General features: G+C 39.4%; 1 protein-coding gene across 2 annotated transcripts in view; it reads right to left on the bottom strand.

Annotated features, from left to right (window-relative positions):
- The window catches only part of LOC131080079 (protein THYLAKOID FORMATION1, chloroplastic), a 59019-nt gene extending 56840 nt beyond the window's left edge, over positions 1 to 2179 (bottom strand). For both annotated transcript variants that reach the window (XM_058018171.2, XM_058018172.2), the window contains exon 1: positions 1635 to 2179. In XM_058018171.2, coding sequence (XP_057874154.2) covers positions 1635 to 1854 — 220 coding nt within the window. In that variant the 5' untranslated portion in view covers positions 1855 to 2179. The remainder of the gene's footprint in view (positions 1 to 1634) is intronic.
- Between the last annotated feature and the right edge of the window lie 20261 nt (positions 2180 to 22440).

The raw sequence follows: 22440 nt of genomic DNA, 5'->3' as shown, positions 1-22440 counted from the left end.
GAATAGCCTTGTTAGTACTTGAAAGTTTCCAAGTGAATACTCAACTTGAAATTTTTCCATGAGTTTGCAAATGAGTGACTCATCCAGCTTGCTTGGCACACAATTACTCGCAAGTGGGTGAGTTGGTCTCTAAGTTTTGATAATATGCCCTGGGGTATCAAGGATGCAAATGACAATCCATATTACCTAATTATAATTGAAGACAAAATTCTAGTCCTAGAGATCAGCCATCTCCTAATACCAAGGCCCTACACTATGTAAAATGGATGCTAGGTGATGGTATTCTAAGTGAGGAACCAATGGTTAAAAATTCAACAGTCTCTATCATACATTTTATTCCAAGAGGTTAAGAAGGTGAGAATATCAAGCATCTAGAAAGATGAGACAAAATGGCACAAGAAAAAAGCTGAAAGGTATGCATATGTTAAGACACTTTACACTCTGCCCAACATGGTGATCCCGTGCCTGCATTGTCCAAAGAGAAAAAGAATCTCCAAAAAAATAATCAGAGACAGGTTGGTTGGGAGACCTTTGAAGAAGAGGAGAAGAAGGGCAACACAAACTGAATTTGAATTCTGGAAACCTGAAAATGCAAGGACGTGAAATAGATTTTTCTGCCAAATATTGGAAAAAGAAATTGCCACACAGAAGGGATGGGATGCAGCATTGGTACATAAAGGTGCATTGCGAGATGTGAACGGAAGAAGAACCCGGTGGTCTTGCCCACAAAACAACAGATTTAAATAATCTTTCTACTCTTTTTGTTTATAACTGAAATAATACTAGCTGTGAACTTCGGGCTGTTTCCCCAATTATAGGAACATAATCTTTTGAAAAGACTTTCATAATACTCTCATCTAGCCCGAATATGAAACCATGATGATGGCTGAGCCTCGTGTGTCTTGTTAGGAATCCGTAGGCAAGAGTGCCTTTTTATTTATTTGTATCATTTCTTGGTGGGTGGGGTTCTTCAACCCCATTTACAAAACCAAGAGATACACTTATATTACCACCAATACAAATGAAAACAATATTTATATTTATAAAGAAAACTTAACTATCCTGAAGTGTGATACTTTGAAAATAATTGTGCTAGTTTTTTTTTTTTTTTCAGATCATTGAGCTCCGCATCAACATTTCAGATCACATTTAGTGATCAATCAAGTGGGTGATTGATCACTCAGTGTGATCCAAAACTTTGATGCAAAAGAAGCATGACAAACTCATCTACATGGAGTGTAGAAAAATCATGTCTCACAATTTTGAGATCTCTGAGTTGTTCACGTTTTTAAAATTGTGTAAAAATCTAGCGAAATATGAGAATAAGAAGTCCATAAAAAACACAAGGTTCGTTTCCTCGTTCAATTCTTTTGGAATCCACTTACAAAAAACATTTTAAAAATAGACAAATCTTGGAAATAAAAAAATGGCCTCAAGCTACCTAATACGAGCAACTAAAATGAGAATCGAACTCACGACGCCGCAAGACCAAAATCTGCTTCGCAGTGCATAGCGCCCACGACACGTTGACATTAAAAAAATTGTGTTACATTGCAACTCACATATTCATTACAATGATGCTAAAAAGAAAGAAACCTATATAAGCAGAGAAATTTGTGTATATTAAACAGTACCTGCCGCCATGGACACAGAACAACGAATTACAGAGACTGAAGGACGACCAAATGACCGGGAAACACCACCAATCTGATCGACTCCACCGACCGTTCGCCATCTAATGCTGCCGCTGCTGCTGAAAATAGCATTACTACTAGGTACTAATGTTCTAGAGGCCGACCTTTCTGTTAATTTTGCAAATCCGCTAAAAGAAACTGATGCCAGGGCGGCTGCCATGTTTGGGGAAGATTCAAATTGAAGAAAATAACTGCCCGTTCAATTGCCCTTCGATTACCGGACTCGTCAAATTTTGTTCATATTATCTTTCTCCAAGACATCACAGAAAAGATCGAGAGGCAGAGATAGTGGTGTGACGAGTAAAATTGCTTGGAGGGACTGGAATTTTGCCAACTAGGCTTATCCGATATACTTGACCTGTAATGAATCCCACGTGTCCTCTGAGGTCAGCCTTAATGTGAAAGGGAGGGTTTAAGCGCGGAGGATTCCTACGGCATTCTTGTGCTTGTGCGTGTCGTCATGTGTATCACGACTCGCATATATTTATCCACTTCTCATCGAGAATAGCAGGTTTTTAACGTTCGCAATGCCAAAGATGGTTAAGACAATAGGTGATTTACAAATTATGGAGGTTTACAGTATAAGTACACAAGAAGTATGCACAATCTCGTTCTCATTTTTTATGACGTGGTTTAGGAGCACACTTGATCTTTAGTGGATTCATTTTGAGCCATTCAACTTTACCAATAGACCAAAGATCCATTGACAATTTTACATAAATTTATTTTTTATTTATTTTAGAGATATTGATATTATAAAGATATTTTCATACAAATTTATTTTTATTTTTTTAAAGATATTGATATTATAAAGATATTTTCAAATGGTGGTAGTTTATTTAATTCATTGTATTTGTATTTTGTATTTTTGGTATTCACATAGTAATTTTTGTCGCATAGTAGGCACAATCTCAGCCTCATCCCTTATGATGTCGCCTACGAGCACACTTGATCCCTAATGGGCTCATTTGGAGTCATTCAAATTTACCAATAGACCAAGGACCCATTGACAATTTTACATAAATTTATTTTTTATTTATTTTAGAGATCTTAATATTATAAAGATATTTTCAAATGGTGGTAGTTTATTTAATTTATTATATTTATATTTTTTTATTTAATTTATTGTATTTTGTATTTTGGGTATTCACGTAGTATGCACAATGTCAACCTCATCCTTTATGATGTTGCCTACAAGCACACTTGATCCCTAGTGGGCTCATTTGGAGCCATTCAACTTTACCAGTGGAGCAAGGGCCCATTGACAATTTTACATAAATTTATTTTTTATTTATTTTAGAGATATAAATATTATAAAGATATTTTCAAATGGTAATAGTCTATTTAATCTATTGTATTTTTATTTTTTATTTACTTTATTGTATTTTGTATTTTTGTTATTCACATAGTAGGCACAATCTCTGCCTCCTCCCTTATGATGTCACCTACGAGCACACTTATCCCTAGTGGGCTTACTTGGAGCCATTCAACTTTACCAATAAACCAAGGGCCCATTGACAATTTTACATAAATTTATTTTTTATTTATTTTAGAGATATTAATATTATAAAGATATTTCATCAATCAAAAATATTATAAAGATATTTTTCAAATGGTGGCAGTTTATATAGTAGGCACAATCTCAACCTCGTCCCTTATGATGACACCTACAAGCACACTTGATCCCTGGTGAGCTCATTTGGAGCCATTCAACTTTACCAATAGACCAAGGGCCCATTGACAATTTTATATAAATTTATTTTTTATTTATTTAAGAGATATTAATATTATAAAGATATTTTCAAATGGTGGTAGTTTCTTTATTTTAAGTACTGTATTTGTATTTTTTGTTTAATTTATTGTATTTTGTATTTTGGGTATTCACATAGTAGGCATAATCTCGACCTCATCCCTTATGATGTCGCCTACAAGCACGCTTGATCCCTGGTGGGCTCATTTAGAGTCATTCAACTTTACCAGTAGATCAAGGGCCCATTGACAATTTTATATAATATTATTTTTTATTTATTTTAGAAATATTAATATTATAAAGATATTTTCAAATGGTTGTAGTTTATTTAATTTATTGTATTTGTATTTTTTATTTAATCTATTGTATTTTGTATTTTTGTTATAGAACAGAATGCTTATGGAGTTAAAGATAGTCTCTGGGACAACAAACTCTTTTTTTCTAGCTTTTAAAAATGTAAAACGACTATTAGATAGTTTGATGATGAGATCTCGTGTTGTCCCAATCTTATCCTCTCTCAACAAGAAGTGGCCACTAAAGTGTCTCCACACTTGGTTTGAATATCATAGTAAGCTTCACACTCTAGAATAAAGTGCTTCTCAAATTCAATTACCTTTATCGTGCAAAAGATACAAACTCTTTCATCTCATTCTTCTTTAGGCCTTTTCCATCTACTTGTTTCACATTTAAGGTGGTGTGAGCTAGTTATCAATTGAGCTATAAGAATCTTCACTCTCCAATCCATAATTGCCCCTATGGAAGCCTTTTGTTGGTGATCAAAAATGGGGTTTAGTTCATCAAGATAACAATTATGTTTCCTTAAAGGTTTTTTCCACCTAGACTTGCAAAAATTACCTGTAACAAAGGTCTTTATTATTTGTTATTATTTAGGCACATACTTAGGTGAATGCCCCATTAGCTCATCCACTTAACATTTTGTTTCATCCAAGACTTATTTCTCTCACTCAATGCATCTTGGATGACAACATTAGGTCATCTATGTGTCTCCATCTATTTAATTTTTTTAAGATAACTTACGAGACACGCCATAGCAATATCATCAACAAGGAAGTTCAACAAGAATAATTTCATAAGGGAACAAAGTTTTGAGTTTGAATTTGCTAGTGACCCTCTCTATTTGCTTCCATTGTATCACTAAAGTGCTACTAGCCCATAATTCACATCTATAAAAAATCATTGGAATAACTAAAAACCCAAAAATAATTTGTGACATAATTTTCTAGTCTCGTAACTTAGCTTTCTTGCTTCTATTTTACAAATCTTGTAGGGCTCTCCACCCTCCCAATGTTCTTTTCCTTCTACAAGTATCTCAATTGATCTTGTTGTTGAATTCAATGCCAAGCTAATTGTATCTTGTCACTTCCTCTAAAATATTTCATTCAAAAAAAAAGTTGAGCTAGTTTGTCTTCCTTTTATTGGAGAATATCATGGTCTTCATATTGTTGGTGTATTGACTTGCATACCAACTTCCTTGTACAACTGTTCTAAGGCATATAAAAAATTGTGTAACCCTTGCACAAATCTACCCACAAAGATCTTTTATTGACATATAAGAAAACCTTCACAACAAACTCTACCAAAATAAAACTATTCTTACTTTGAATATTTAGTCATTCTTCTAGTTTATGACCAATATAAAGAGCTAAAAATGTAGGGGAAAGAGGACACTCTTGTTTGACAGTTATGTCACTTATACATTTTCTTAAAGACCTACTTGAGCTTTGATTTTTACTTGAAATTTCTCATAAAGCATGTGAATAGCCTCTCTATATTGCTCTATGATACCAAGATCCTTCATTCTACAGTGCTGTAATTTTCTCATAAGAACCATATCAAAATATTTATTGAAGTCAACAAAGTAACAACAAGCTTCTTTATTTTCTCTTTTTTTTTCAATGATCTATCTTAAATTGATGTCATGGTCTATAATTAAGCACTTTGATCTAAAAAATGCTTGCCCCTTTTCTCTCTTACCTTTTACTTCTACCCACTTGTCAAATCTATGATTGGTCTCGCATATAAATATCTTTTGTAAATGAATCTAATTGATTGTGATGGTCTAGTAATTGGAAGGATTGTTTATATCACCACTTTTAAAGAGATGTATACAAAGGTTAGTTGTCCAATCTCTTGGAAACCCAAGATTATCGATGTTGTTGAAAATGTTCCTATTGACTCTAAATTTTACTTTGGAAACAAACAACCTTATGGGAAATTCAGTGATGGGGAACCTATTGTGTGGGATTCGCTGAATAACCTCCTGATTGAGAAGTCGACTCTTCCTTGGGGGGGGGGGAGGGAAAAGAAGGAAAACTTAAAATAAAATGATCTATGCTATTGAGGCGATGCGCCAGAACATTTCATAAAAAGCAGATAGCATATAAAACTAGGAAACACATGGTTTTAAAGCCCATTCAACAATCTACATGCCCAAACAGAACAGAAATTAAGATACAATTAAGATTCCTTTGAAAAACATAAAGAAACATATATCATACATCCACCAGATAACAAGTGTGGAACATAGTTTAATTGGCGAAGTATTAGATAGATATCTCTAAAGTCATAAAAAATACAAGAAAACGCACAGAAAAGCCTATTTAAGCATCCAAAAGAGGTAATCACGAAGGCCACAGGCATAATCTTGATTGACCTTCCTCTTGAGAAACTATAACGGCTCAAATTATCTAAGATCCTTAATTGTTTTTCTTAAAAGTTTTGAATCCCTACAACAGGGAAAAAACAAGCATAAATAGAGCCTGCGGCTCTGCTAACAACTCCAAAATACACCAAACATGCATAACCACCCCTGAACGAAAAAACCAAGCCGTGTCATTCCGCGAGGTCACACCCAGCAAAACGGCCCCGAGGCTTTGGCTCTTGCCTACGAAGATCTTCATACCAGCCCAAACAGAAAAGATTTAGCTAACTACAGAAGAAAATACGGCAGGCGGGGAGACCTCTTCTAAAAAACCTCTTCAAACAAAAACGCATCCGCCAACATGAAGGTGCCAGGTGTTCCTTTCCCGCTTGTGCTACAAGGTGGGCCCCGAAAAAGGACCCAGTCGAAAAAACTTATCCATTAGTCATCATCACGCTACTCCAATCCTCAAACGCAAAACATGGACCACTAGGGGAAACATCGAGCTGACAATTGTCATGCACGCCACGCACTACTGGAAAGATGAGAGGGAAAATAAGATACTTCGGCCACAAACTTTCCCCAAGATTTTAATGTGAACATTTCTTGGCGGCTAACAGGGGGAATTCTGCCTACGGAATACAGGAACCCAAAATTGTTGGTTCAGAGACCGGACTTCATGTTAAGACAGGATGGAGCAGGTCGGAGACCTGATGCAATAACAATCAATCCTCCTCAAAAGGCAACGTTTGCACATCCAAATTCTGATAGTGTTGATCCAAGCAGATGACCTCACCAAACGGCAAGCCTACAAGTTCATCATGGACCAACTTTAAAAGAACGTAGAGTTGGGCAAGGGGATGCAGAAGACGCTCTACGTCCTTGGCTGAGGCAGGGTCACTCAGGTTCTGGATGAAAGATCTATCTTGTTGTAGGTGTTCAATTTGATTTGACAACTGTTCAATCCCTAATACAGAACCATCAGCAGAGAAAGGGGAAGGCAAGCCCAATGAAACAAACCTTTCTATACGCTGCTTGATGTTCGAGACAAAGATTTGTAATGGCTCCAATGTGGTTGATACATGCATGACCATTTTGTGGTGATTGATGAAAACATTCGTCCTTTTGATCAGCTACTTGCGATCGAAAATACCCTTCTCTCTCAATTCATCATCTTGAGTTGCATACAATATTTGGATCAAAACCTGAGCCACAGGGATCTTGGGAGCCAAAATAACCATTGAACTATTTACTAGAGCTTCCGCTTCCACACAAAGGGATTGTGCTTCTCGAATGAATCTCAACACAGGTTGAAGCAAGGGGCCATATTGCTTAATTTTTTTCCAGTGTGAAACATACAATTCTACTAGAATTGTCGAAAAGTCCCGAGCCACCTGCACCAAGGGCGAAATGCTCGGGAGTCATGAGACTTCATCACCTTTTGCCATCACTTCTTGTTGCAGCTCCCTACATTTTTTCTGTTCAATAATCATTTGATTATATAGGGTGAGGATTATGGCCTTTCCATCTTGCACCATCTGTTGAAGTTGTGATGTTCGATCTTGTTCATGTCGCAAGAGAGCCTCCACCTCTAGAAGGCACTTCTCAAATTGCCCAAGGCTAACCACTTTTGCTTTCAGGTCTGCCTCAAACCTCATCTTTTCCTCGAACAACAACACTTAAGCCTCACTCAGTTGTCGGGCATAATCCTCCTTCAAGTGTATCTCTTCACGTAGCTACACTTGCACCTAAGTAGCATCTCTAGAAGTTGCCTTTAATTGCTAAATCTCTGAGTCCTCCTCTTCCAGCTCCTTCATAGCCACGTTTCTCATCGCCTCCTGGCCCTTCAACTAAGAGCTTACATTGTTAAAGGCTGACTGTAGCTTCCCTTTTTCGGAATTGGCTTGGGCCAACAAACTTTGCATGCGATTGATTTTTGAGCTTCGGGCCTTATCTTCTTTTCTCTGTTGGGTCAGGGATTCTCGGAGATTGGCATTTTCCGCTTGGATCTTTTCCAAACGATGGCTCTTTTTGATGAAATCCGAAGATACGGCTTTTGAGGTTTCCTCCATCATTTCTACCTCGTTTGAGGCTGTGGCACTTTGAAGGCTAACGTCGATAGCATATAATGTGTAGTCATTTGGTTTCATCTGAGACTCTGGCTTGTCAACTTTGGGGAAAATATTTGCAAAGAAAAGGCAATCTTTCTCCTCACTGAAATGCGTTTGTAGATGAGGACGGGCTGGATGAGCACCTTCCTTTTCTTTTTGCTTGCCCATCTTACCAAGGTGAGTAATCTTAGAATAAGCAACTTGTTGTTGGAAATCATCTGGGTTGTCAATAACCTGACCTGCAAAAGCTGCGCTAGGGGGGACCATGAAGGGAAACTATGAAATAGGCCCAGTGAAAGTAGTCTGGATGGGATGAGCCAGGGCAGATGGGGAAAATAATGGGACGAAGGGGGAAGCTCCCGACGGAAAAGGGATTATGGATGCAATTCCCATAACCAGAAGAGGGGACTCTCCATAACCTAGCCTACGCAACACGAAGGTTGCTTCAGACATCTGCATAGGAAAAGTTGTGGGGATAAAAGAAGAGGCTGAGAAAGGAATGGAGGCCTGCGGGAATACATTTTGGGGTTCAACCAGCATCCCAGCAGGGGCCAAGGTGAGGGAAGTAGGAACTGGGGCTTGCATTGTGGTGATGGAGACAGCTGAAGAAACCACCTAAGCAGGAGACAAGGATAAAGGAGGATGTACTTGAATTGTGGAAGGCACCGACCACTGAAGATCTGAGGTCGTCTTAGGGATTTGAGAAGGTGGACTCCTCCTTACTGCACTAGAATGTTGCCTTTTTTTTTGGAGGGGAGTCACGTGACTGCTTCTCGGACTGCCTTTTACCTACCTGGGAATGGGGCCTGTGAGCTGAACTATCTAAAGGAAGGAGAATTTGAGGCTTTGGATCTTGCCCTTCAACATTTATAACCTCTACCCTCTGTCGCGGGGCCACCTCGGGGGATGAGTCACTGCATGAGGAGTTGTCACCTGTCTCATCATCAGATTTATTTAACTGACACCATTCATGCTTGAATCGCTCGTCCAAAGGGGCATTTCCAATGTTGGCTCTAAGCTGACTCACCTCTTACCGGTAGACCCAAAAGTCTTCCCTCTTTTTCTTGGGTCAGGCTAAAGTTTTCATACTTTCTAGCATCGCCCAGAGAATAGGCTTTGTGGGATTGAATCTATGAAGGGGCGAATAAAAACTCAACCATGGGGGGTGTCTTAAAATAGGAAAATCATCAAGGCCCACATACACACTCGGGTCATCAACACGGGGGTTTGTACGCTCTTCCCATGAGTTATGAGGTTCATGCTTTACAACATTCTTTCTCTTGCTCAGGCAGCCATCAAGGTCATAAATCCAAGAGTCATCAATAACTGTCAGACCAAGTTGTGCCATCTTAGACGTCAAGACCTCCTCTGCAATGTTCCTCAGTACTAGAGTGATTGGGCCAATAGCCTTGTGATCTTCAGTGATGGAGGTATCATGCTTTCCTGATCCAATAACCCTTTCAATTCTCACCAACTGTCACGCGATTTTCGAGATCCAGGGTTTGCTCAGTAACATAGGTAGGCAAACGGAAAGGCTCTTTGAAGAACCCATGCACTCGAATGAAGGAAAAGTCGTGACCTATGAACCAGTCACAAGGGGGATGCTCGTTCTGCATCCAGTTCATTTGAACCTAAGAGAAGAGGTCTAATGGGTCATTGGGGATTGAACCGAGATCTTTGAGTGCGGGAGTCAAGAAGAAGTCTGAAAACTGATATGCATTGTAAGAGGCTAGCAAGAGGGGTGTCCAAGCGGACACCGGCATTTTATTCCCTGGCTCGTCACAAATAGCCAACCGCATGAATTGGCTGAAGAAAACCTCATTTTGGTGCAGTAGAAGATGGACTAGAACCGAAGAAAACCTGAAGTGCCGCAACTGTTGGAATTCTGATAATTTCTTAACTATGGCCCTAGCCATAGTAATTGAGAAGTCAAAATGAAACGGTTCCCTTTGTTTCCTACACTTAAAGAGAAATCCCATCATTACGGTTGTAATATCCCGGTCATTATCATAATCGCACAGCTAGGCAAGAGTAGAAGAAATGTCCTTGAGGTCTTCTTGCCTCAGGTCGCTATATGACAGGGGAAACTTCGGAAGTCCAAAAGACAGACTCTGATTGAGCGTGCTTTGATAGAAAGTCAATGTGTCTCTCCAAAAATAGGGCAACACATCATGTCTCTAACAACCTCTGGAGATATCACCACCTTCAAGAGGGAGTCGTTGATAGAGCAGGTGGCGAGGTCGAAAACATCGACGCAAGCCGCTATGAACTCAGGGCAATATGGGACCATGGGAACCATGAATTGGGGTGCGCCACTATTCCAAAAATGAACTGCCATGGATTGAGGCTCTGTTTTATGATTGAGCATTCTGCTGCATGCGGCCTCTCTGAGGCTTTTAGGTTACTTATGAACCTCGGGCTCGAAAACATTCTCCAAAGAGTCCAGAACAGCGGACGCATTTCGAGTGGTTGTTTTGGTCTTGATCTTCATTCTCAGATACTCTGCCTTTGGGGGAATGGCATGTGAAGAATATGAGAGTTCTCCGAAGACGTCCACCCAGAAACCTCCATGGGCGGAGCCTGAAGGTGTTGCTTTGGCCTCCATTACAGGTTGTGACTTTCCTTCTGTCAAACTTTTCAACAATCTGAGGGAGAAAAGCACTTAGGTTATGAAAAGATGATGAAATGAAGAAGAGGGAGTAACTTCACTCTTAAATGCATTGCACGCCTAGATTTTTGCAAAAGCGAATGTTTAATGGAAAGCGCCCCTATACGCATGCCAGCTCATTTTGCAGCTGCAATAAACTCCTGAGGAGGATGAGCATCGCCATTCCCGCTTCCCAAGATTGCATATAGTTAACCCGTCATTGCTCGAGTCCGCTTTGAGGGAAAAAGAATGTCCAGACAAATCTTTTCTTTAATTGAGAGAATCGGGGGGTGGTGAAGTTTGTGCAAGTTGAGATAGCCTTGCGGAGGTTGAGATTTAAAACGCAATGTACCTATACATACGCATGGCATCCACTTACCTCAACTCCTTCTTCGAGGTACATGGTAGGATGTTGCCAGCTCTTAATCCAAGCTCATTCGCCTGATATGAATTAATGGAAACATGACATGAGCATTGGAGTTTGGGAAGGTTGGCGCCTCAAACATTTGTCATCTCCAACTGCAATTTTGCTATAAATGTCTTTTCAGACATTCCTTATGTATAGTGTAAGCTTCAATGACAGAGTTCTTACAACCATGGATACTCCAGTTAGGCTTGTCAGCAGCAAAGCGCGGGTCGCTTTCTTAGGGAATATCTCTGATTGGAGATTGCAGTTGATGACGAGGAGAAAAACTCCTTTGATGATTGTTGCCATTAAGTGGGTGCTAGGGGAGGACTTTATTATAATGTGGACCGGTACCGAGTGAACACAGACATCTGCTCGCGTTTTATAGCTTCACTGCTAGATTATGGTCAGTCGGGGTTGCTAGCTTTGCAACTAACCAGGGCTCTCTTTTCCCTAGACTACTTGGGTGGACTAGAGGATGTGACTGCTATCATGTCCCTTTCTTAGGGCTCCCACTACCATCTAACCTGGAAATGTTTGTCACTCATAATGAGGAAGTAGCTTGGCATCCGCTCGTTGGTGGGTTGAAAACAATGACATTGTCTTCCCATTGATATCACGCCGAGCTTGTTGCAGAATTCCTTTTGTGTGTCAATCTGATAGTCCCCATCCTTGAAGATACCGAATGGTATACTAAATTCAGGGACTATATCTTCCCTCGGGTTCTAGCATCGCATGAACGACCGAACCTGGTTGTTGTTTTTCTGCCTAGAGAGCTTAGAAGCGATTCCGACCCTGACTGGTCGGAAGGAGGGGACTCTTTTGATGATGGTGAGGACTCTGACTTTTTCATGGATAAAGACGAGGACTTGGAAGATCAATGAACCAACGATGATCCGCCGCTACTTGACTTTTGCTTCGTCGCTTTGTAAAAAGGGGGGCCAAGAGCCTACTCTCTAATTGTAACAGAAATACCAGAATGTTTAATATAACTGTAGACACTTAAAATTGTCATGTCTAATTAAATAAATATCTTTATTTATTTAATTATCTAAGCCTAATTCTTCTATTAATTAAATAAATCTTTATTTAATTAATTCATTTATCCTCTTCTGGCCTTATTTCTCATTTAAATAAATACATTTATTTGATTTAAATTACCCTTTTCCCAAATTAAATAAATATCTTATTTATTTAATTGATCCCACTTCCTCTATTAATTAAATAAATTTTTATTTATTTAATTAATTCATTAGCCTTTTCTACCCATTACACATGTCATTCATCTCTTAATTCATACACTACCTACCCTCTCATTATTTTATTATTTCTTTTACCTACCCTCTAATCATAGCCGACCATTTATCTTTTACACCTCTCAATCTTATCCCTCCATTTCATATAGTGTCTTCTATATAAGGAGATGTTTCCTTCATTATCAACCCCTGCTTACGACTTGACTACACTACGCCTTTTTGCACTTTCATATGCGATCCTACTTGCAACCGCATTTCCGTTCTTTGTTGAGCTCTTGTGCACATAAAATCTGAGAGCAAATATATCAAGCAAGATCAATGGAGATAGGAAGAATGGAGATTCAAACCCTATTGGACATGTGATGGTATAATCTTTGTGATTTCATTTGATTTGCATTGTTTTAGGTAATCTTCATATGTTATGGTGGATCTTTGTTGTTGTTAGGCTAGGGTTTTGTGGTTGGATTCAATTAGTCTTTCAACATTATTGTTATCCATTTTCACCGTAAACATTTTGGCACGCCCGGTGGGACCCTTGTCCCTTTTGCATTTAACATCTCTTGTTGCAGATTTTGTTTTGAGGTTGCAGATCTGACATTTCTGACAACATTTTGATTTGTCGCGTCTGTGACATCTGGAACCACGTCTGCATCTTCGACAATATTTTATTTTTTTTGCAGATTTCGGGAAACGTGTATGTGTTCCTCAGTCGCGTCTGTGCAGTTTTCAACCACGTCTGCATTTGGGAGCCGCGTCTGTGTCAGATCTAGGCATGTCTGTGTGTTCTAGCAGTGTCTGTGTCTGTGACAACTGCGTTTGTGTTCGGTTGTTGCATTTTTGGTTTCATTGATTCAGTTTTTCATCATTCGGATTTCAGATCTGGTTTATTTTGAGCTAACATTTTCAGATCTAGCTAATGAAATTGGTGCAGCTTGTCTTGAAAGCAAAATCGTTTTGTTGAAGGCCCCTATTTCACAAAGTTTTTTGGATTTAAAAATTTACCTAACTTGTGTGCTTGCAGGAAGGGGTGATTATTTCAAACAATCCAAACTACTAATAGATCTTTGTTGCAGGACCTTGGCAAGGGTTTTTGATATTTATTGTGTGCCTTGTTTTCATAGATTAGCAAACACTTCAATTGGTGCACTAAAATTGAACCATTGTCTTTTGTGTCTTGAGAAATAGGCTCTTTTTGTTTCATCTTTAGAGGGTCTGTCTCCCCGTGTGGTCATTAGGACTACTAGTGAGGAGAGAATGATCCAAGTGGTAGCAAAAGGAAAGCCATCTTCTTCCAAACCACTATAAATAACTGTATCCATGGTGAAAACTATGGTTAATGTGTGCTGATTAGTTCATACTGACACTATGTCTCCCCATAAACCCATTTGATCAAATTTATTTGATCAGTTGTAGGGTGTAACCCCTACCGGCTAGGAGCCTTCTGTATTTACAGAGCTAAAAGTGTCGCATGTATGGCCATACGAGCGAATGCCCTTACTAGCACCTTTCTGTTTTAGAAGCCAAAATCCTTCTAGTTGTTGGGGCAGGAGGTCGGACCTCTGGTAGCGGCCCACACATATACGGTTCTTAGTAGAGATACAAAGTTCACCACGAGTTGTTTTCATCAAGACTGATGCTTGGCTACCCCGAGAAGTGAGTGTCGAGGGTGAAGCCAGTGGGGTCAAGCATCTAAGTATCCGCTCTGAATAGCGTAGCCTCGGGGGAAACTCCATGTGGGATCAACAACTATTGTCTTGGCCAGCCATAAGAATTGTACTTGACTTATTTTGAACAATCAAACATTCAAGACCAAACATCAAAACATTGTGTCTTTTGTGTCTTCAAGTGTATGCAAAACAATTTTACATCAAACAACACACTTTTCTTGGAGTCTTTGAGTCTAAACACTTGCAAACATTGAGTCCTCATCAACACTGTGTCCTCTTGTCATGAAAGATAGTCAAACATTCAAATTTGGTCACAACAAAACAACTTCATAGATTGGAAAAATTACACAAAGTTTGTAGAAACGCGTCTGTGTCTGACAGAATAGCGTCTGTGTCATCTAAACGCGTCTGTGAAGGGCAAAAACGCATCTGTGTCTTTTGAGCAACATTGCAACATCTCAGAAACGCATCTGTGTATGGTAGAACCACATCTGTCTCATTTAAGCACGTATGTGTCTGATAGAATAGAGTCTATGTCATTTAAGTGCGTCTATGAAGTATACAGGCACGTCTGTGTTCAGGATTGAAAACTTTCATAATCCAGCAAACAAGAACAATCAGTTTCAGACTTATTGAGCTTCCTAGGTTATCTCTCTGGGTTTTTCATCTAGCATTCAACCTGTCTTTGGGTCTCACAAAGTCCATCATTGCTTTACATCTTACATTACATTCACATTTGTCTAAACTTGAGTCAAAAGGTCACTTGCTTGTCCTCATCATACTTTGTCAACACACTACATACAACAACACTTTGCTAAGTGGTCCCTCATCAAGGTCTATCACCTTTGGGTCTCATTTGGTCTTACTTAGAGTCAAGGTCAACTTACCTCATCAAGAGAAACTATCATCTCTTTGGAAGTCACACCTACTCTACTACATACATACTTGGTCTTACACTTTGGACATTGCAAGTACACCTCAGATTCATTTACATTCCATCCAACTCTTGGTCTTCCATACTCTTTCCATTTTCATCTAGTCTCACACATCTTGGTCAATACCTAGTTCATGGTTGAAACTCGCTCCCAAAAATCTAGGAGAGAAACTAAAGAGGCTCAAGAGTCTGCAAACATGAGTTCCTATGAGTATGACAATGATATCTTTTTCAATTCTGATCATACTACATTACCTGATATGGATGCTTATAGAAACGTTCCAAATGTTGAGAACATGGACACTACAAACAACAATGATGCACACAATGACAATATGGACAACTTCTCCATACATTCAGCAGAAGTGGAAGACACCATTATGAATCACCATTTCAATTGATTGGTTGAGGAAATAATGAGGAGAGATAGACAATACTTTCTACAAGTGATGGCACAAAGTGGAGCCAAGATTCCTCATGATTTTGATATGTCTCAAATAATGGAAAATCGACCTTTGCAACAACCTCACCTCAACATGGATCAAAGGAGGCCTAATAGTGGAGGAAATAGAGGACCACATCTTGTGCCTGAATCACCATCATCTTTGTTTCAAAAACCAGAGGTCCCATATACACATGGTCAAGCATATGATACTCACCTTCACAGACCATTATGGAAGTCTTATGCAAAAAAATATACTCAATCACATAGCAATGCTAAGGATCAACCACCAAAGCAATTGGATATTCAAAAGCATGCTCAAAATTTGGATACAAGGAAACCCCGCGTCAAATTTGGGGGCAACACATTAGAACAAACTCATGACATGCCTATAGAGTATGGTATACATGGACAAAGCAGATATTTCGTTCCTCATCATGACTTTATACCAAGTGGTCCATATACGCAGCATCATTATAGACCTCATCCATATGAACATGTGTATGATCAATATCATCCATATATGCAACATGCTCCGTCTCCACCCAGTGGTTCAGGCATGGGGTGTGGTCCAAGAAGTCGGTCTCCACCGAAGAACAATTTGGAGCAACAAATTAGGGACTTGCAAAAGAAAATGGAGGACATAAATACACCGAAGCCAACTTACACAATGAGAGACATATGTCCCTATCCATTTGACAAAAGCATTCCAATGCCTCCATTTCCTACACACTTTGTGACGCCTAAGTTCGATAAGTACAGAGGCAAAGGAGATCCTAAGGCACACATAAGACGGTTTTTCACAACTTGCATTGAGGTAGCAGCAGAAGAGATATATTTGATGAGATTATTCCCACAAAGCTTAGGTGATCAAGCTATGGAATGGTTCTCCCAACTTCCACCTGGAATTAAGTCATGGGGTGACTTAGCAGAGGCATTTATCTAACATTTCTCATACAACATAGAGATAGACATATCAGTCACTACTTTGTGCAACACCAAGCAAAAAGATGGAGAGTCTTTTTCATCATTTTTACAAAGATGGAGGAATCTAGCCAGCAGATGCTCTTGTGAAATTCCACAAAAACAAATGGTAGAGATGTTCACCCAGAATGTTAACAAAGACATTGGCTATGATCTAAGGAAAGCTTGTTTGTCCACCTTCAAGGATATCATTGAAAAAGGCTTAGCAACAGAAAAGGTCCTAATTGAACAAGGAATCATTAAGATATTCAAGGAAAACAAAGATGAATTTAAAGGAAAAGATAAGCCAAGATTTTGGAACAAAAACAAGAACACGGTCAATGATGGTGTTGTGGATGCCAATACAATGCGACCCAAAATCATTTTTTTAGGACCAAGCCCTACAAATAATCAAGTGAATACTCAAACAACTTCCAAATCACGAAGGAAGTACACCCCATTGGGAGAACCACTTGAGTCAGTTTTCAAGAAGCTAGTGGCAAACAAAGTAATCACAATTCCAGATTTTCCTCCATATGAGCCAAAGGTTAAACCAAACTGGTGGAATGACGATGAGTATTGTGAATTTCATAAGAGCAAGGGTCATAAGATAGGAAATTGTCATCGACCGAAGAACATCATACAAGATCTTATTGATAGAGGTGACATTGAGATTGAAGGACACTCATCCAACCAAGAACATGAGATGTTTAAGGAACCATTCCCAAAACATGACAAGGGAAAAGCTACAGCCACATATGACCAAACCAACTATACCAGAGCATCTTATAACTATGATTCAACTATCAATCACATCTCAATGGACAATTATGTCTCTACAATTATCATCAAGGACAAAACGCCTGAGAATTCTACCCAAATACCCAAGATTGTCCTAAAAGGCATTGTATATTCTTCCGAACCTACCTCTGAATGTCATGTTACAACCCATCGAGGTAAATTCACTTTGCAAGGTGCTCCAGCTAAAAACATAGCTTCCTCGTCAACCAAACCTGAGTATGACCTTATCGAACAGTTAGGGAAGACACCCGCGCTTATCTCAATCCTTGAGCTCTTACGCATATCCCCGGCACATAAAGCCATTCTTGACAAAATCTTGAGAGACACTACTATCCCCACTATTCTGAATGTGGACCAATTTCAAGCCATGGTGGGATACCTTTCCATTGCACACTCCCTTACATTCACTGAAGCTGATGACGCCTCCGTAAGTCAGCCACATAATGCACCTTTACACATTAAATCCTTCATACACAAACATCGAATAAAACGAGTCCTAGTAGATGGAGAAGCGGGTCTAAACATTTGTACATTGAGCACTATTAAATAATTGGGATATTCTGATAAATCTGTGAATTCTACAAACAAAATTACCATCAAGGCATATGATGATGAAGAGCATTCATCCAAAGGCACAGTCACCTTGCCTCTCAGAGTTGGGCCAGTTACAAAGGATGTGGTTTGTCAAGTCCTAGATCTCGATCTCACATACAACATACTCTTGGGACATCCTTGGATGTATGAAATGAGGGTAGTCCCATCTACATACCACCAATGCATTAAGTTTCCTCACAATGGAGTTGAAATAATAGTCAATGGAGATCCTAATCCATTCATATACTGCAATAACTTGAGACCGAAAACTGAGACGATCATTCCCAGTAATCATGAAGCTGTTCCTTCTTCTGCATACATTGATCCTAAATCATTAAAACCTTCGACATCAAAACAAGGTGAGCTTAAAGGCAAATTTCGGGACAAGGGAATGGGTGAATACACTTTGAATCAAACCATGTACTTACAACAAGTCATGAGTTCACCAAAAGAATATGGAAGACCACATCCTAATAAGCAGGTATTTATCATTATACTCAAATGGGACCCTACTATCTTTCAAAGATGGGGTAAACTGGAAGAGGAAGACTTATACAAAATGCTTTACAAAGACCTTGAAAATGATACACAAGATCACATCAGCATACCATGTGAAAAGTATGGCAAAGGGTTCGAGATTCTACAAAAATTTGGGTATGATGGCAAAAGCCCTCTTGGCTTAAGAAAAGAAGGCATCATTGAACCTTTACAACCTGAATTGACATTCAAAAAGGAACGCTCGAAGGGACTTGGTTTCATGACTTCCAAGGTCCACACTCAAAGGATAGAAGAAGCATTACAAATCAAAGCTACCAAAATTCAATAAGAGAATCTCTATTCCACAGACTCCAATGAATTGGAATGGGGTTTAGACAAATCTGCTAGTGACAACGAGCTCACCGAGACATTCAAAGAGCCATATGAACCCACAAAAGAAGAGGAATTTTATGAAAAATTCAAAGTTGGTCAAGAAACAACCCCGGAGGATCCCATACAGTCCTTGCCTCTAGGTCCTAGGTTGAAATCACATAGAATGAGAACACCTGTCTTAGAATGCGCTACTAGTGATGATAATTTGGATTCGTTCACGATCGAGACTGATGAGGAGAGTGCCAATGATGACCTTGATAACTACCTCGACATACCTGAATATAACTGCATCTTCACTCTTAGCCCTGCTAACTTTGAAGACATCAAAGTCCTTCCCCTTGTTCACCACCAACTTATTGACTGGGACCATGAAGGACCTGCACAATTTGACACATTCCAGAATGATGAAGCTTTTATTGACTATCTTGGCATACGAGATGATCTTCCCCCTGAGGACCATAAAGTGGGATACACTATAGAACTCAGTAGCGTGGCATATTTTGGTTAGGGTGTCGGGCCTTCTAGTCGCAAAAATATAAAAATAAAAACAAACCAAGGGTCTTATGGCGAAAACCACACTGTGGCGCTATCTGACCCCAAAAAAGTAAAAAGAAAGGACGTATCTGAGGGTGAAAACCTCTCTAAGGCACCCGAAGATGGAAGGCTCGACATTCTCCCAGCATCATATGAGGAAAAGTCATCCATGTTGGAAGAGGAGACTATCAAAACAAACATTGGCACAGAAGAAGTTCCACACAACATATTCCTGGCTCAATCTTTGACAGAGTCAGAAAGGTCAAAATTCATAAGTTTCTTCACACAACGACAAATCAACTTTGCATGGTCATACGTTGATATGCCTGGATTGGATTTGGATTTGGTAATGCATCATTTGACAGTTAAACCGGGGGCAAAACTAGTGAAACAAAAATTAAGAAAGATGCATCCACAAGTCGCATTATTAGTCAAAGCAGAGCTTGAGAAATTATTGGATGTCAGATTCATGCGCCCAATTGATTATCCTGAATGGATCTCCAACTTAGTGCCTGTCAGTAAACCAGATCGTAGTATCAGAATATGTACAGATTTCAGAGACATCAACAAAGCTTGTCCTAAGGATGATTTTCCATTACCAAATATTGACTTGATTGTCAATCTCACAGCAGGTCATGCGATGTTACCTTTGATGGATGGATTCTCTGGTTACAATCAAATAAAAATCATGTCCGAGGACTAGCATAAAACATCATTCACTTGTCCTTGGGGAACTTTCTGCTGGAATGTTATGCCCTTTGGGCTAAAAATGCAAGCGCTACATATCAAAGAGCCATGACTACTATCTTTCGTGATCTCATGCACGTGACTGTGGAAGATTATGTTGATGACCTCTTAAGCAAATCAATAGACAGAGATACACATTTGGACATACTTTTAGTCATCTTTGATTGGTTGGAAAAATATAAAGTAAGATTAAATCCCAAGAAATGTGTCTTTGGAGTAACCTCCGAGAAGCTCTTAGGATTCATTGTCTCAAAAAGAGGAATTGAAGCCAATCCAGCAAAAGTCAAGGCCATCCTAGAGATGCAACCACCAAGAAATATCAGTCAACTTCGATCTTTGCAAGGGAGACTCCAGTCCATACGAAGATTCATAGCACAACTTGCAGATAAGTGTAATCCCTTTCAGCACTTGCTACATAAAAACATCAAATTCAAATGGGATGATAATTGTCAACAAGCTTTCCAAACACTCAAAGATTATCTTCTGAATCCACCAGTTTTGATGCCACCAATTTCAGATCAACCTCTATTACTATACATATCAGCTACTTCAACAACACTAGGGGCACTCTTAGCACAACAAGTTGCTGAGGGCAAAGAAAAGGCAGTATAGTATATCAGTCACACATTGGTGGGATATGAGCTAAACTACACACCAATTGAGCATGCATGTCTCGTTGTGGTCTTTGTTTCACAGAAATTACGACATTACATGCTAACTCATAAGACTAAGTTGGTTGTAAGGATCGATCCATTGAAATACCTTCTCAATAAAGCAACACTTACTGGGCGACTAGCCAAATGGGTGATGCTCCTGATTGAATTCGACATCGAGTATGTGGACAAAAAAGCAATAAAAGGACAAGCTATCATAGATCAGTTAGCAGATGCTCCTATGATAGATGATGTTCCTCTAATTTCATAATTTCCAGATGAATCCATTTTAACAGTGTCACATGCAAAGCCTTGTCAACTATACTTTGACAGCTCATACACACAGCATGGGGCAGGAGTTGGCATCCTCTTCATAACTCCTCAAGGGGATTCTATACCAAAATCATATCGATTATCATTTCCCTACACTAATAACATAGCAGAATATGGGGCATTAACAACTGGATTACAAATTGTAGTTCAGTGGAAGATCCAGGAACTTCATGTTTTTGGGGACTCTCAACTTGTAATTCGTCAAGCAACTAATGACTACCAAACAAAGGATGAGAAATTAATGCCCTATAAAAGAATGGTGGATGACTTGAAACAACAGTTCACGAAGATAGACTTTGAGCAGATACCCAGAGAGTAGAATCGAGCTGCGGATGCCATGGCTACAATTGCTTCACTAATTGATCTACCACCGAATGAGACCCGCTATGAGTTCTTGGTGGATAACCTTTTGGTTCCCTCATATGAAATCACTCCTACTAAGATGATATGTGTTGTTGGTCCTGAGTCCTAGTTATATGGTTCCATTTTCGCATACCTTCGTGATAATACCCTACCTCCTGATCTATCTAATAACCAACGTCGCACTTTCATTCGCCAATCTTCTCGATACATCATTTTAGCCGATATCCTATACCGTCGAGGTCTAGATGACACTCTTCTTATATGTTTAGAAAGCGACGAAGCTCAGATTGTGTTACGTGAAGTACATGAAGGGATATATGGTCCACATTCTAGTGGTCCTACCTTAGCCAAGAAACTCATCAGGACTGGATATTACTGGCCCAATATGGAAAAATATTCATATCAGTTTGTCAAGAAATGTAAGCAGTGTCAACTTCATGGAGACCTCATCCATGCGCCAGCATAAGAACTTCAACCAATTACGACTCCTTGGCCATTCTGTTAGTGGGGACTCGAACTCATAGGCAAGATTCACCCGTCATCTTCCAACGGTCATAAATTCATCATCACTGCCACAGAGTATTTCACAAAATGGATCAAAGTTGTGCCTCTCACACAATTCACTGGAAAACAATTTGCTACATTCATTCTCAACTATATCATTTGTCGATACAGTATTCATGTTTCCATCATCACTGATAACAGGCGTCCCTTCAAAAATCAGGATGTTCGTGAACTCTGTGACCGCTTCCATATTACCCATCATTTTTCCACACCTTATTATCCCCAAGGTAACGGTCAAGCTGAGGCATCTAATAAAACAATCCTCAAAATCTTGAAAAAGACAGTCGACGATGCTGGTCGTAATTGGCATATCCAACTTAATCCCGCACTTTGGGCTTACCGCACAAGTATCTGCACACCTACAGGAGCTACACCCTATTCACTTGTCTACGACACTGAAGCTATCTTGCCTATTGAGGTCGAGTTACCCTCTTTACGAGTCTCTTTGC

This window comes from Cryptomeria japonica, chromosome 6, assembly GCF_030272615.1.
Source record: "Cryptomeria japonica chromosome 6, Sugi_1.0, whole genome shotgun sequence".
NCBI lineage: Eukaryota > Viridiplantae > Streptophyta > Pinopsida > Cupressales > Cupressaceae > Cryptomeria > Cryptomeria japonica.
Note: the sequence above shows the minus strand (reverse complement) of the source record. Positions and strands in the feature narration are given on the sequence as shown.